The 14,877-nt window shown below is 33.7% G+C and overlaps 3 protein-coding genes across 4 annotated transcripts; all 3 read left to right on the plus strand.

Moving 5' to 3' along the window:
• The first annotated feature begins 287 nt into the window (after positions 1-287).
• Positions 288-2,292, plus strand: LOC118039377 (gamma-interferon-responsive lysosomal thiol protein). The gene is made up of 5 exons (XM_035046066.2): positions 288-710; positions 830-895; positions 1,009-1,146; positions 1,253-1,345; positions 1,435-2,292. The coding sequence occupies exons 1-5, from the start codon at positions 456-458 to the stop codon at positions 1,609-1,611; spliced, it is 729 nt and encodes a 242-aa protein (XP_034901957.1). The 5' UTR covers positions 288-455; the 3' UTR covers positions 1,612-2,292.
• A 2,075-nt stretch (positions 2,293-4,367) lies between these two features.
• Positions 4,368-6,473, plus strand: LOC118039373 (gamma-interferon-responsive lysosomal thiol protein). 2 transcript variants are annotated; one of them, XM_035046062.2, is made up of 5 exons: positions 4,369-4,711; positions 5,376-5,441; positions 5,582-5,722; positions 5,821-5,913; positions 5,983-6,471. In XM_035046062.2, exons 1-5 carry the CDS (start codon positions 4,412-4,414, stop codon positions 6,061-6,063), a joined length of 681 nt encoding a protein of 226 aa, XP_034901953.1. In that variant the 5' UTR covers positions 4,369-4,411; the 3' UTR covers positions 6,064-6,471. The 2 variants fall into 2 exon arrangements, with proteins under 2 accessions (XP_073261187.1, XP_034901953.1); XM_073405086.1 differs by lacking the exon at positions 5,376-5,441 and having other exon boundaries at positions 4,368-4,711; positions 5,983-6,473.
• A 6,720-nt stretch (positions 6,474-13,193) lies between these two features.
• On the plus strand, positions 13,194-14,819 carry LOC118039372 (gamma-interferon-responsive lysosomal thiol protein). The gene is made up of 5 exons (XM_035046061.2): positions 13,194-13,620; positions 13,713-13,778; positions 13,912-14,064; positions 14,301-14,393; positions 14,485-14,819. The coding sequence occupies exons 1-5, from the start codon at positions 13,309-13,311 to the stop codon at positions 14,614-14,616; spliced, it is 756 nt and encodes a 251-aa protein (XP_034901952.1). The 5' UTR covers positions 13,194-13,308; the 3' UTR covers positions 14,617-14,819.
• The last annotated feature ends 58 nt before the right edge of the window (positions 14,820-14,877 follow it).

Here is a 14,877-nt window from a genome sequence, read left to right on the forward strand (position 1 = left end):
TATTTTACACATTTAAAATGAAAAGAGTAACACAATACTACTTTTTTTCTTTTTCTTTCTATTTATAGATTCTATGGATTATGAACCTTGTAATTTTCTTAACTAATGTAGCCTTTTTAGGAAGGGTAAAAAAGAAGTCCACGTTTTTTTTTTCTCAGGCTGTGCAAGGAGCCTCGAAGTTTGCCCTGCTCCATTCTCCTTTTTGTTTTTCCCAGAGGTAAAAATACAATATCATGAACAAAAGCCAAGAAAACTTGAAGGTACAAAAAGACTAAAAATTGATTAGAATGTTATCCTATCTCTGTGAAATCCAAAACAGAAAAGGAAAAGGAAAAGGAAAAAAGCTAACCAGAGACCATAATTACTAGTAGCCCCACCAAGAGTCACAGTTACTCTTTGCAAAAGGAAAATTTATAAGCCATTGTAGTCTCACATGGGAGTTTTTGCACTTTGGAATGGCTTCTCGTCCTTCATTGTTCACCGCCTTCTTGCTTTTCATCTGCACTGCATTGTTCTTGATCGCATCTACTAGCAGCAGTCAAAACGTTACGCTGTCTTTGTACTATGAAACTCTGTGCCCATATTGTGCAGATTTCATAGTGAACCATTTGGTTAAAGTCTTTGACAGAGGACTCATCTCCATTGTCAATCTCAGATTGATTCCCTGGGGAAATGCTTTCATCCAACCTAATGGCAGCTTTGTTTGCCAGGTTAGCACAGCGATAATCTTTTGTTTTTTGTTTTTTGTTTTTTGTTTTTTGTTTTTTAGAGGTTAATTCTATGTTTTGAATCACATTTTTTTTATGGGTGGGTGTCGAAAACATTGCAGCATGGTACGAATGAATGTTTCCTAAATGCTATCGAAGCCTGCACTGTAACCATTTACCCTGATGCGGTAAGCTTACCTTGTCGGAATCAATTTCCCAGTAGAATCTTTAGTCATGTTCATGGCCTGCTATGATCTGCAGCTTGTGATGGATTGATTTTCACTTTTTTCCCTTGATTTAGGTCAGGCATTTTAGATTTATACACTGTGTTGAGAAAATGTCCTTGGAAAACAAGATGAACGAGTGGGTTAATTGCTTTGGTATGAGTGGGCTGGGCAAAGCACCAATTGATTGCTACACGAGTGGATATGGGGAAGTGGTGAGTTTCGTTCTTGTTAACCACACTATGATAATCTGATCCTATTTACACCATTGCCAAGTTTCATTTCTTTGATTGTTTGAGCTTGAATGATGATGAGATGCAGCTCGAGAGAAAATATGCAGCTGAAACTTCCCAGCTCAAACCACCCCATAGATTTGTGCCATGGGTGGTGGTGAATAATCAACCACTCCGGGAGGTTAGTCTATCATAATTCTGAGACTCTAGCTAGTTAACGGAAGCATGTCACCTTGTCTTTCGAACTCAATAGAAGGTATATGGATGCAGGACTTTGAGAATTTTGTGAGCTATATCTGCAAGGCTTACAGAGGGACGAAAATCCCAGAGGCCTGCAAATCACTTCCTCTGGAGAGCAATTCATCGCAGAAGGAAAATCACATCAATTCTGTTTGCTATGTAGACCAAACCAGCAACCTGACATCATCAGCTCCGGCAATAAATTGAAGTCCCGAGATCAACCATGCTCGATGGTCTCAAAGAATTAAGGTGGAATCTTGACTTGCTGATATGATATTGTTGATCAATGTGCTCTAGTGGGTGTATGGTAAACTTTCCAGCTGATTTATAGTATTCAGATTGAGTTTTCTTGTGTTGGTCTGTAGAGATCAGTCTAGCCAGAACAGAATCAGAAATACTATTTGCTGTTGTGTTTAGGTCATTGCAAATGTAGCATTAAGAGCATGCTTCGTTTTACCTTAAAGCAGCATCACAGGGTTCCTGGTGTTTTTATAACAGCAATTCCTTATCCCTTGCCGTGGACTAGGAATATACTTACATGAATTCTTCCGCACCAATAAGAGGGAAAAAGAAATGAAGCCCATAGGTTGTGGCCCAGAGGTTGAAGGGACTTGTTCCTTTACTCTATACCAGGGTTCAAGCCTCATTTGTGTACGCCTGTCACCCCCGCGGTGCTTTACATGCTCACTGGGCTTGCAGGATATTCAGTGAGCCCGAGAATTAGTTGTGGTGCGCGCAAGCTGGCCCGGACACCCTGGGTTATCAAAAAAAAAAAAAGCCCGTAACTTTAGGCAATAATTAATTAAATCATGGTGTTTTTGATCAATGTGCTCTAGTGGGTGTATGGTTAACTTTCCAGAAGATTTATAGTATTCAGATTGAGTTTTCTTGTGTTGGTCTGTAGAGATCAGTCTAGCCAGAACAGAATGAGAAATACTATTTGCTGTTGTGTTTAGGCCATTGCAAATGTAGAATTAACTATTAAGAGCATGCTTCGTTTTACCTTAAAGCAGCATCACAGGGTTCCTGGTGTTTTTATAACAGCAATTCCTTGTCCCTTGCAGTGGACTAGGAATATACTTACATGGATTCTTCCGCACCAAAAAGGAGGAAAAAGAAATGAAGCCCGTAACTTTAGGCAAGAATTAATTAAATCATGGTGTTTTTAGGTTTTTTTTAAATTGTTTTTTTTTCTTGAAAATATTTTTAAAATTTATTTTTGATATTATCATAAAACAATTTAAAAATATAAAAAATTAATTTTAAAAAAACATCATAAAAACAAATGGTCCCGAAATCTCATATACCCAAGAAGCTCATTTTATATACACATGCTACAATAATTATACCAAAAGCTAAATAGTACGGGGAAATCATTGTAGATCAGAAAACTTTTTAATATGGACTGTAATAATAATTTCACATAACAAAAACTATTGGGAATCATTGCTTTCTGATACAAATTAACACAGATAAAAACAATAAAAGAAAAACAATAAACACAAGTAACACAAAATTTATCAAATACGGTCAACGCTAAAAAATTATAATTTAGAATTTTATTACTAGATATTTCTCTTCAAGTAGTCCGTGGAAATATAAAATAAAAAATGATGCAAGCGGAAACTATAAGGATAGCAACAACATAGAAAACACAAAAAGTTAATAAGCAAAAAGAATTGCAGATATAAACTCTAAATTCATAATTTTATTATCAGAAAATAAGGCTATAAAGTTTGTTTCTTTATGAGGTTTACATTACTTTTAATTAGGTTAGAAAACCCTATCTCTACTAGAAAATAAATAAACATTCGAAAGCTCAAAGGAAATTAACACAGAATCCAAAAAAAAAACCTAGGAAAAACAACAAAATTGGCCCAAACAACAACTCCTAGGTCTAATTTTCATAAATCCAATTGTCCAATGACCGATGAAATGGTTCTTAATTGGAAAACTACCTAGAAAATTACCTGGAAAAATTTAAGTTAGATATCCAATGTCAGGATCTCTTATTATTGCCTTTTTAACATATCCTACTAATTCATAAAAATATCTATTGGGCCATCCACATACTATGTATGTGTGTGTGTCAGATTCTCATTTAGTTATAACATATCCCCACTTGAATGCTTATAATTTTTAATTTTTACAAGCCCAGTTGCATCAACAACCACTTTCATACTAGTACCGGTCTAAATTGAAGAAGAAAAATTAAAATTTCTAAACTGGATAATTTCTAAATTAAATAGATAAAAAAAAATTATCAAGCATGATATTTGATTTTTAAAAAATAAATAGGAAAAAATTAAAATACCATAAAAGAAAATTTTTTTTTTATTAAATAAAAAAAAATCCTACTCAGGGAAAATGCAAATATTTTAAACATATATAAGAAATTAATGAAGGGTATTGTTGTCCGTTAATGATTATCAAAATTACAACCCTTTATAACTTGACACCATGTGAAGAAACATCTACATACTATGCTAATAATAATAATAAAAAAAAAAGCTTTTACAAAACTAGTCTTCTCATGAGCTGGTTGCAGGATCTAAATAGCATTAGATCCTGCCGGGTGCAGAATCTAAAATAGCTTTGGATCATGGTTTATGCAGAACCTAAAATAAACTTGGGTCCTGTCATGTGTAGGACACAAATAACCTCGAGTTCTATTAAGAATAAAACTCAATATAGTCTTAGGTCTCGTGTAAGACCTAAAATAAACTTGGATCTCATCAGGTGCAAGACCCAAATAGTTTTAGATTCATAAAAACTTAAATATTTTATTAAAATAAAATATAAATCCATAGTGTAATGCGTACCACCTAACTAGTTAATTTCTAATCTTAGATATTGTAGAAGGAAAATGCAAATATTTTAAACATAGATGTGAAATTAATTATTAAGGGTATTGTTGTCCGTTAATGATTATCAAAATTACAACCTTTATAACTTGATACTCTGTGAAGATCGAAACATCTACGTACTATGCTAACAAAAAAAGAAAATGACTTCTACAAAACTAGTCTTCACATTCATCGTTGCTTCCTTCTTGATCTTCCTTCTACCTCCATCTCACGCTGCTTCTCACTCAGATTTCGAAGATATCAAGATATCATCCTCCATGGATTCTCAAATGGTTAACCTCTCTGTTTACTATGAAGCATTAAGCCCATCTTGTGCAACCTTCATTATCCAAAATCTCACAGGTGTCTTCGACGATGATCTCATCACCATCACCAATCTCAGGATGGTACCTTGGGGTAATGCTCATGTCAACGAAACAGACAACACCATCATTTGTCAGGTCATATTCATCTTCTCCATCTTCATTTGCTATTAAATTTAAATTGTCATCTACTCATCTGCCTGCCCGTACTTTATAATTAAATGGCGTTTCGGTAGGGCCAAATTTTTTTCTTTTCTCTCTTTTTCCAACTACATGGAGATCACCATCTGCTTTGGATTTGGAATGATAGTGTTTGCATTGCCAAAACCTGAGAGACTTTTAAGGCTCAATGGATTGAAGCAGCTTAAGAATTGTTCATATGGAAAGCTAAGCAAAATTGTTTAAGCTCATAGAGCCAGAATCTGTAAGATTCTACGTTTCCAAACAGGACAATGGAATACCAGAAAAGTGAAGGATTTACTGTGGACTCACCATTCATGAAGAACGAGGGTCCATTTTCTCTCTTTTTTCATGGTTGAGTATTTGACCTTGTTGAGTTTGCAAGATGGAAAGAAGAGAATAAATTATAACCATCAAAAACCAGCATTACGCCTTCACAGTCATTTCCATTGAAGGATGGCAACAGAAAATGTTAGCCCAGTTAATGCTGGGGTACCATAGTGATAGAGATGTGCAACCACCATAAAAATTTTCGTGTTTCTTTTCTTTTCTTTTCTTTTCTTTTCTTTTCTAGTAGTAGCTTTATTTATCTTATGCAAATCTAAATTTACCAAATTAGCAGAATGGTCGTGATGAATGTTTTCTGCATAAAATTCAAGCCTGCGCCATCAATGTCTGGAATGATGTGGTAGGGGACCTCCTTTCTATTCTTCCATGGCTATAATCACCCTATGCATATGTTCATAATAACTCGAAGCAAAATTATTGCCAAATGTTTTTAAAATAAATTATTTGAAAATAGATTTATTCATCTATTCTCTAATCCAGGACAAATATTATGCACTGATTCACTGCATTGAGTTCCTTGTTATCGATGGAACGCATTCGGATTGGCAGTCTTGTTTCAACTCGCTTGGATTGTCCGAAGAACCTATTTTGGAGTGTTATAACAATGGAACTGGAGCAAAGGTAACATCGAATACTTTTTTAACTTCATCATTTCCCAGTTCTGATATTTCTTCTGTAGCACTATGATGTCTTTCCTGTTCTTTCCTGTTGATATGCAGCTTCAAGCTTTAAATGGTTATGAAACTGCACATCTTGATCCGCCTCATGTGTTTATGCCTTGGGTAGTCGTGAATAATAAATCACTCGGAAAGGTCAGTCCTTAATCCTTGGTCTCTCTCTTTCTCTCTAGTGTGCTACTGATAACCCTACTACTAATGCAGGACTACGGAGAGTTCACCACCTATATCTGCAGTTCATACAAAGGCAAAATCAAGCCAAATGCCTGCAAATCATCCACCTAATAGTGTCAGCTCAATTAAGGAGGAAAGTCCTATCCATCCATACCATGGTTGGGCTGACAATTTTACGTTTGTTGAGAACAATAAAGAGAATTCCAAGGTTGAAGAGAGCTTTCTGGAAATTTCCTGAAAAGGGATTCAAGTAGTTTGCTCTAGTGCATTTTTGCGAGTTGCTATGATATCCATATGCAAAAACTAGTCTAGCCTATTCAGAATTGTGCAGGTTTCAATGCCTGAGTTTCGAATTGTTGTCCTGTTCGCTCTCTTTTTATATCATTAGTCTGGCACTGGCAATCATTCTGATTTTGAGCTCCGAAACCGACAATGTCACGGATGGTTCGACTCCATTAATGAGAAGAAACCTGAATAAGATGTTAAGAATATTTGATGGTGTAGGTGTGCATAACTCAATCAATTTAATCCATCATTTTACCCTGATAGCGCAAGTTTCAGGCATGTGAGCTTGGAAGTCAAGAACTAGTAAAATCTGGAGACTGAAGCTTCTGCTGCCAAAGCCATGGCCTGTTAACACCACAGGAAAACCTATAGACTAAATGCGTGTTGCCTTAAACTTGACCTGTTAACCTCGCATCCTTTGTCCAGAAGCCCCGCAGGGCTCTGAAGATGATTTCACAATTAGAAAATCAAGTTCCCAGTACTGAACTTCAGCTCCAGCTGCAAGCTTTAATCCTGTCTCATCCTGTGATTATGTCATTCTAAGTTTCTAACATTATACTTTTTTGAATTCTACAGCTTCTTGCTAAAACACGATCGTGGATTAAGAGAACGATTTGTGTAAAAATGCTTCCAACAAGTCATCATTAGTGGCATGATTATTTTATGGTCACAATTCTGGCTAAAGATCTCGGATCATTCCGAATTTCTTATGAAGGTGAGAAGAATGGCTCGTCCTGAGTGTGAAATCTAAACAGTTTCAACGTGGCGTCAAGTTACAGCCACGTTGGATTGGTGCAGACAGGTCAGTATGTGTGGACTTCACTTTGTTTTGGTCTCTTGAAAAGGTTTTTGCCTTCATTAAACAGGGGTTTAAACTTTAAGCTTTGGATATATTAGCTTAGAGGGTCCTTCCTTTTCAAGAGCGTGGACCGAACGCTCCAAGATTTCCAAAACCAGGAAAATAGCTGTGTTTACAACCGAGAGCAATAAGGGTAAGGGGTTAGGATCATTGTACATGAGTGTCGTCTTACCATTGAATGATCTGTCACCTTTCTTTATAATGAAGTATTTTTGGAGTTTAAAGTTCTTGAGAAATAATTTAAATTTGTGGACTATTTACAGTTTAATGAATTTATTTCTGAAAAACATTGTTTGTATCTTTGCTTAAAATTTGATTGAGTTGGTGTGAGTTTTTCTCTTTTTTTCCCTTATTAACTTATTAAATAAATAAATTAGTGCTTGACTGAATAGAAACGATTTAAGTGGGAAGACTAGTAAAATATTTTTATCTATTTTAACTTTAAATAAAGAAATGATTCATTTTGATGAAGAGGATGAACTTAGTGGCAATCATCATCTATCAAAATATCTATTTGGTAACTTTTTTATATATCATCATACGATCAAAATTCTTATTTCTATGTTAATGATGGATATGATATTTGATTATTATTTTTTTGTATTAAAACCTTTTATTTTCTTATTATTTTAGTATTTTTTTTAATCTTGACTATTTAGAAATGTTTTTAAGTTTTAAAATTATATTTAGATATTTGATATTGTTTTTGTATTGTATAATTTGAAGTTAATTTATTTTTTTATTTGAATTTGAAATCATATATTTTGTATTATATATATTCCCAAAGCATGGAAACTCATAATAAATTACGAAAATATTCTAGAAACGAAATTTATCGTTCCAATAAAAAAACAAAACGCCAACTAAAAAATAATTGATAACCTGGTTTTATCCTATACAATTTTATTTTATTTTTTCCACAAAAACAACCATAACAGCTGTGAAACAAGAATTCATGGACAGACCTACTTAATGCTGAAAACAAAAATTTCCAGGATTTGGCAGACATATTAGAAGTTAATTAGCAAGCATGTGCCTTGTGTCATCACAAATTTATCATTTTCTTGAATGGGCAAGACATTGAGATTCTTACAGTTCATCGATCGAGCTAATTAATTTTTGTTTCAACTTGTAAGAAAGTGGTTCCCAAAATGACATGGAAGTTGGATGTCTTTGTTGAGGATTTTGCATCATCATGGCTGGTCATCCTCTTAGAAGTTTAAGGATCCTAAGGAATATATTTTCAGGATATTTTCTAAGACCTGCATAGTTTGTTGATGACTCAATATTAGCCAGCATATTGCTTTCCCTGTAATTAATGAAATTAAAATTTATACAACAAGGTGGAAAGGCCACTAACACAAGTATGAGCAGCAGGAATGGTATCGGTTAGGGTGGCAAACAAGAAACAACTCAATCATCCTCATAGCATATAATTTGGTGTCAAAATCATGAGTTGACTTGTAAAATAACATTTCAATATTAAAAAATGAAATTAAAAAAAATCAATTTAATAAAATATCTCTCTAAAAAAAATAAGAACTAAATGCTAAACAAAAAAACAAGGGGGGATAATTTTCATTGATTCAATGGTGAAATTAAAAATATTCAAATATTTTACAAAATAAATCAAAACAAAAACCTAAAATCAGAAGAAAAATGACCAAATCGAAAACAAAAAAAAAGGTAAAATAATATTTTAATGTTAAAAAATAAAATTAAAAATATATATAATTCGACAAAAGACCCCCTAAAAAAAAGAATGAAGACTAAATGCTAAACAAATAAAACAAGAGGGGGAATAATTTTCATTGATTCAATGATGAAATTGAAAATATTCAAACATTTTACAAAAAAATAAAAAAAAAAATCCAAAAAAAAAAAGGATCAAATTTTAAGTACTCTTTTTAAAATATGAAATTACCCCTGTATTGGTTCCATAATTACAAAATGACCATATTGAAAAGATGAATAAATCCTAAGGCCTAAGTGTTAAAAGCAAAATATTCAAGGGATAACAAAGTAAATTGATTATGCATTTTTAAACAAAAAGAAGAATTCGCCCCTTTATCAAAGGTATATTTATTTTAATTTCAATAGTATTCTAGTCATTACATTATAGTCATTACATTATACAATTAAAAAGTCAAAAACATATTTGACCTCAATAAATATTACAATGATTTATTGATCCTTTTGCAATTATAATACTGCCCCCGTAAGCTAAGTAAGTGAGTTTTTTTTTATTAAAAAAAAAAAATCATTACACTATTCTTATTTATATTGCAGTGAACACCAGAGGAATGATGGACGGCAGTTGGATCAAGAGAACATTTCAAGTGGCACATCAATTAAGGGTTCAATGATCCTATATCTAAAACTATTAAATTAAGTCAATTTTGGACCTTCCTGCAAATTGTTTCCACCTTGTGGAACTATTTGCTGAACCGTACGTAGAAAAAGAAATGACTTGTAAACATTAATGAGTTTTTATTGGTCCCATTATATTATTATAACAAAAACTAAATAGTGTGAGAAAATTATTATAAATAAAGAGATTTTTTATTATGAATTATAATAATAATTTTATTTTTAATTTCTCATCTTTTAACGAGTGGATAAATATTTCTTTGATTTTCTTTTTCTTCTCATTTATTGCTTCTTCTCTCTCTTTTTCTTTTAACTTTTTACAACTTAGATCACGAAAAGAATGAAAGTGAAACAAATGAGAGAAAAGATATTTGGGTATGGCAATTACATCAGGCCCAAAAGCTAATGCCAAATGCAAACGTCATGAATCTAGCAACCATACCAGACCCAAGTAGGAGGATTAGAGATAGATAACAAAAAGTTTAGACAACAAATTAACGAGCAGAACATGAGAACTTTGAGTATCATTTTATTGGAGGACAATAAGTACATCCTTGTATTGTTAACAAGAAAAGCTTACAAGAGTAATTTTTCTTTGTTTTTTATTAGAGTTTTTTAAAGTTGCGAGAGCATGGGCATGTATCTAGCAATTGGTATCAGCATAGCAGAGTTTAGCTTAAATTATGCATTTATTTATTGAAATTCAGCAGTGTATGGCAAAGGTATTTGTTGTTTTTTTTCTTAACAATACATCAAAAATCCATAAGGAATTATTAGTTAGATGTCTTGAGACCATTCAACATATTTCCATGAGTATTTTAGTCCTTAAAAAAACCATTACCTTTGTCTGGCTCCCGAAAATTATATAAATCTTTGGCGTTAGATTCAAAAACCTTAGGTCTGACAACCATAACAGGTCCAACCGCCTTGAGTCTAGCAACCATGTAAACTCAACCGTCTTAGATCTGGCATGATTGCCAAACTCAAACACCTTCGGTCTGACATGATTTCAAGACTCATGTTACTTGGGTCTGGCAAAGAGTTGAGTGGAAGTTTAAAAATCAACTCATTTGATTAGGTTTAATAACACTATTAAAATATTTTTCATACCCTTCATATTTTTTACATTTAAAAAAAAGTTGATATGGACTTGCTAAGGAGTGTGGACCAATATACTAATCTGAAATTAATATGAATTTACTTCATGCAGTTTACAATAGCTCTTAATTATTTCTATTCTTTGATAGTATTTTCTTGAGGGTGGTTTCTATTCTTTAATGGTGTTTATTTTAAAAGTAATATTTAGTTTATATTTCTTAAAAAAATAAGTGTTTTATTTGAAAATGCATCGAATTTTTTAATATTTTTTGATAGTTTTGATATATTGATATTAAAAATAAAGAGTAAAATCTAAAATAAAAATCATTTTCAAACAAAAAATACTTTTGAAAATCATCTTGCATCACAAATATCAAACACACAATTAATTTTATTTTATTTTTGCTTTAACTGTTCAAAATCCAAAACTCTATTAGTCCAAAACTTTGTAATAATCACTCATACCGTACTATTGGATGACTAGGGTACTTTGCACTTACTATTCAGTGTATTATAAGATTGCATTATGTGAAGAACGTCTAATTTGGAGGGAAGATGGTGTCCCTCTCATCCAAAATAGGGAAAACCCCAATGAAAACAGCTAACATAATCAAATATGTTTCGCATATAGGTAAGTTCTTGACTGAAACCTCAATACTCTCTCGACCAACCTATTTAAGCAATCCTATGCCTTGTAACTAAGGTTGTCTTGACACCCTTGATTGCCTAGAAAATGGTGTTGATTTCCTAGCATTTACAAGCTTTGCCTAAAGCTTACACGGTTCATAAAAAACTCTCTTCTGAATGTAAGCATTCAAATGATTTTGCTTTATGGATATGATGTCAAATCTGATGCAAGGATGCATGCTCGAGTTCTTTCAATGGCTGAGAGTTTTTTGACACTGGGCGGTCTAGACACTTGAGCTACATGGCCTTGGCTAACATCTTAAAAAAGTTCCTTAAAATAGATCTTTTTTTATAGCTCTCTTATTTATATGTATAGAATCTGCATGTGATTTGGAATGTTGAGCAATAACTTTGGCACCTGTATTTCTCAAGTTCATTAAAAAAAAAAAAAAAAGGTAACAAATGACTGGAAAAGCAGCTTAGCAGCTGGCGTCTGGGTTGCTGCAGGGTAATTGGTATTCCATTAATGCATAAAGAATGTTGCCATCAGTATAATTGTTTTGGCGACAACCATTTTCTAACACTGCAAGAGGGTAGGTATCTGATTATTAATGGAATGCCTATGAGTTCACCATGGTTCATGACTTTTTTTTTTTTAAAAAAAAAAAGGTGAAAAAAAACTAAAAAATTAATTAAACCGAAAAATTAAAAAAAAATATAACCAAGAAAATTAAATCATGAAAAAAACCGATTAGAATATTTAAAAAAATATTTGGTTCAGTTTGGTTTTGTAAACCTAAAACCGAAAAACCGAACAGAAAAACACTCTTTAGAAAAGTCCGAAAAAAATACCCAAAAAATAATATAATTTTTTGGTTATTAATATAAAATAACCAAACCAAAATTATTTGGTTGGGTTTTAGTTTTTAATATAAAAAACCAATTCAGATCAAAACTGGTTTGAACGAGTTTTGATTCAGTTTTAGTTTTTTTTTTATATATTATATTTTATAAAATTTCAATTTGATTGTTTTTTATAAGTAAAAATCAAACCAAATAGAATAAAAACTAATCACCCCTACTTTTTTGTCCGTTCCACAGCTGCCCTCCACTTCTCGTTCTCACTGCATTGGTAACTTTTGATCAATTGCCGTGGAGACACTGTTTTCTGACTTGTAACCAAGTTTTTGAGCTCCGGCCAACGATGTTTTTGAAATCTGTGGTGTAATTTTGTCACTTGTGCCTGACTGACTGAAGTTGACCAAGTGCTAGCAACGGAAGCAACCAGCCAACTACTAGCTATCCCTACCAATATGAGAAACGACATGAGTTCTTTCTTGGAATCACTCTTCTTTCACCCCACTCGTGTACAGCAGAGACTGGTCGTTAACAGCTCAGAGCAGGATGAACGGCAGTTTTCTGGTCTCTTTTATCTCCCATGGAAAAAGTGCAAAAGAACCCTCGCATCCTCTGCCCTAAATCGTTTCCCTACTGGGACTGACAGGAGAGTAAATGCACCTGACTATTATAGCAAACATATGACGACTTGAAGAGCTTCACCTTTTCAATCTCGTAAGATGCACATGCCATAAACTCATTTGATGCCATCACTGTCATGGCATAAACGCCAGCCACTGAATGCAAAAGGGTACACACTTAAATGTTTATCACTTGCTGCTCATCTCTCGTTTCCTGAGATTATGTTGACTTTAGTCTCGTGGTAAACAGAATGGTCACAGTGTACCTGGCTGGAGAGACGGAGAAAAAACCATAAAATAAATTTATTTGTTTGATAATTTTAAAATAAATTTATATTTTTTTTAAATTAAAAAAAAAAAAAAAAAAAAAAACATGTCACTTCCATCTCCATATCTCCAGTATTTATGTTTAATTAACTCCATTTTCAGCTGGTGCTTCAATAAATCAGTCTATCAGATGAATATGTTCTTAAAAAGAAAAAATGTTAGATGGGTTTCAGCTACTACTCACAGAGCATTGATGGTAGGGCATTAGGTGTCACATTGTCTGACTGGGACAAAAATATTTCTCGTCACTTGCTAGACCTATAAATACCGCAAACCATATTGAGTTTTCAATGCACCAACCATCAAAAAGAGATGGGCTCTTCTCCATTACTCTCTTTCCTTCTTCTCACTTCTCTGGTGTTCTTGTTCGTCACCCCTTCCCATTCTTCAGAGTACGATGTTGCTCGGGAACCAGCGCCTCCTGTTACGTCCAGGAAAATCTCTCGCAATTCTGAGAAAGTTAAAATGTCTTTATATTATGAATCTCTGTGTCCGTATTGCAGCAGTTTCATTGCAGGTCCCCTGGCTCAGGTCCTGGAGACTGATCTCATGACCATTCTCAATCTCAGACTGGTTCCATGGGGAAATGCTATTCTAGACTCCAACAATACCATTGAGTGTCAGGTTGCAATTTCCATCTTCAGTATTGTTCTTTCTTTTTGTTTCTTGTTCTTTCCATTGTTTGATCAATCACCTTTTACTTTGGTATTTTGCAGCATGGGGAAGATGAATGTTATCTGAACATCATACATGCTTGTGCCATCAACCTCTGGCCTGATTTGGTAAAACCTGCTCTCTGAAAAATACTTGACTGTGAACAGAAATAAACATGGTGAAAAAACAAGCATTTATTGTAATTTAGATGATACAATTCAGCCACAGAATGAAATTGATCTTCAGTTCATTACCATGCAGAAGAAGCACTTCGATTTCATCAAGTGTATCGAAAAGCAATATAAAGCTCCTGATAGAAATGGAGCAGAAGAATCCTGGGAAGAATGTTCTGGTAAATTGGGACTGTCTACACAATCCATCAAGAAATGCTATGACAGTGGACATGGAAAAGAGGTTTGGTTCATCCAATGATCACATTTTATTTGATTAAAAAAAAAAATAGATTTGCTTGCCTGAATTAGGCGATTCAAATTTTCAAGAAGGTGGTGCACAGTTTTGGTTGCGAAGTTACTTGCTATGGTTCTTGGCTTCTTTAAGCACTTTTTCCTGTCGTTCAACTTGTATAATGAAGCATAATGCATTCTAAGTTTAAATGCTAGAACTGATGTTTCAAGAAAATAAACATGCAGCTTGTCCTACAAAATGCCAAAGAAACAGATCATCTCAGACCGCCTCACAAATACGTCCCATGGGTGGTAGTTGATGATACACCTCTCCTTGATGTCAGTCACAAGCCTTCTACGATCTCTATTCCCCTCTGAACAATATCCTTGTTCATGTTTATTTATTTATATATTTATTTTTTTAATGCAGGACTATGGGAGTTTCATTCACTATGTTTGCAAGGCATACAAAGGCAAGTCTTTGCCCAAGACTTGCAGTTCACATCCCAACACCTCAATTAACAAGGACACCTCACTCCAATCAGTCTGTCATGCAAGTTAAGCGAGGTCAGGTGACAGTTCAGGGAAGCACCAGATGAAGATGGAACCCCTTGCATGATTATTATACATGCATCCTTCTATTATAGAATAAAATAAGGGGAGTATGTACCTATGGCTTTCAATTTTCCAGGCATGGTTCTTGCACAAGGAACTCCCCAGGTGGATTCCTGTAGTTCATAAACCATAGGGTGATGTAATTAGTGGTTCTGCAAGCATATAAACGAAAGAGAAAATGCATTTAATAAAGTTCCACTCCATGTGC

This window comes from Populus alba, chromosome 16 (genome assembly GCF_005239225.2).
Source record: "Populus alba chromosome 16, ASM523922v2, whole genome shotgun sequence".
In the NCBI taxonomy this organism is placed as follows: domain Eukaryota; kingdom Viridiplantae; phylum Streptophyta; class Magnoliopsida; order Malpighiales; family Salicaceae; genus Populus; species Populus alba.

Excerpts from the sequence above, each read along its gene's own strand:
- LOC118039377 (XM_035046066.2), top strand. The coding sequence starts at position 456 with ATGGCTTCTCGTCCTTCATTGTTCACCGCCTTCTTGCTTTTCATCTGC. Across the intron at positions 1,147-1,252 it reads CGAGTGGATATGGGGAAGTG|CTCGAGAGAAAATATGCAGC; the intron begins GTGAGTTTCGTT and ends GATGAGATGCAG. Across the intron at positions 1,346-1,434 it reads ATAATCAACCACTCCGGGAG|GACTTTGAGAATTTTGTGAG; the intron begins GTTAGTCTATCA and ends ATATGGATGCAG.
- LOC118039373 (XM_035046062.2), top strand. The coding sequence starts at position 4,412 with ATGACTTCTACAAAACTAGTCTTCACATTCATCGTTGCTTCCTTCTTG. Across the intron at positions 4,712-5,375 it reads ACAACACCATCATTTGTCAG|AATGGTCGTGATGAATGTTT; the intron begins GTCATATTCATC and ends CCAAATTAGCAG. Across the intron at positions 5,723-5,820 it reads ACAATGGAACTGGAGCAAAG|CTTCAAGCTTTAAATGGTTA; the intron begins GTAACATCGAAT and ends GTTGATATGCAG.
- LOC118039372 (XM_035046061.2), top strand. The coding sequence starts at position 13,309 with ATGGGCTCTTCTCCATTACTCTCTTTCCTTCTTCTCACTTCTCTGGTG. Across the intron at positions 14,065-14,300 it reads ACAGTGGACATGGAAAAGAG|CTTGTCCTACAAAATGCCAA; the intron begins GTTTGGTTCATC and ends ATAAACATGCAG. Across the intron at positions 14,394-14,484 it reads ATGATACACCTCTCCTTGAT|GACTATGGGAGTTTCATTCA; the intron begins GTCAGTCACAAG and ends TTTTTAATGCAG.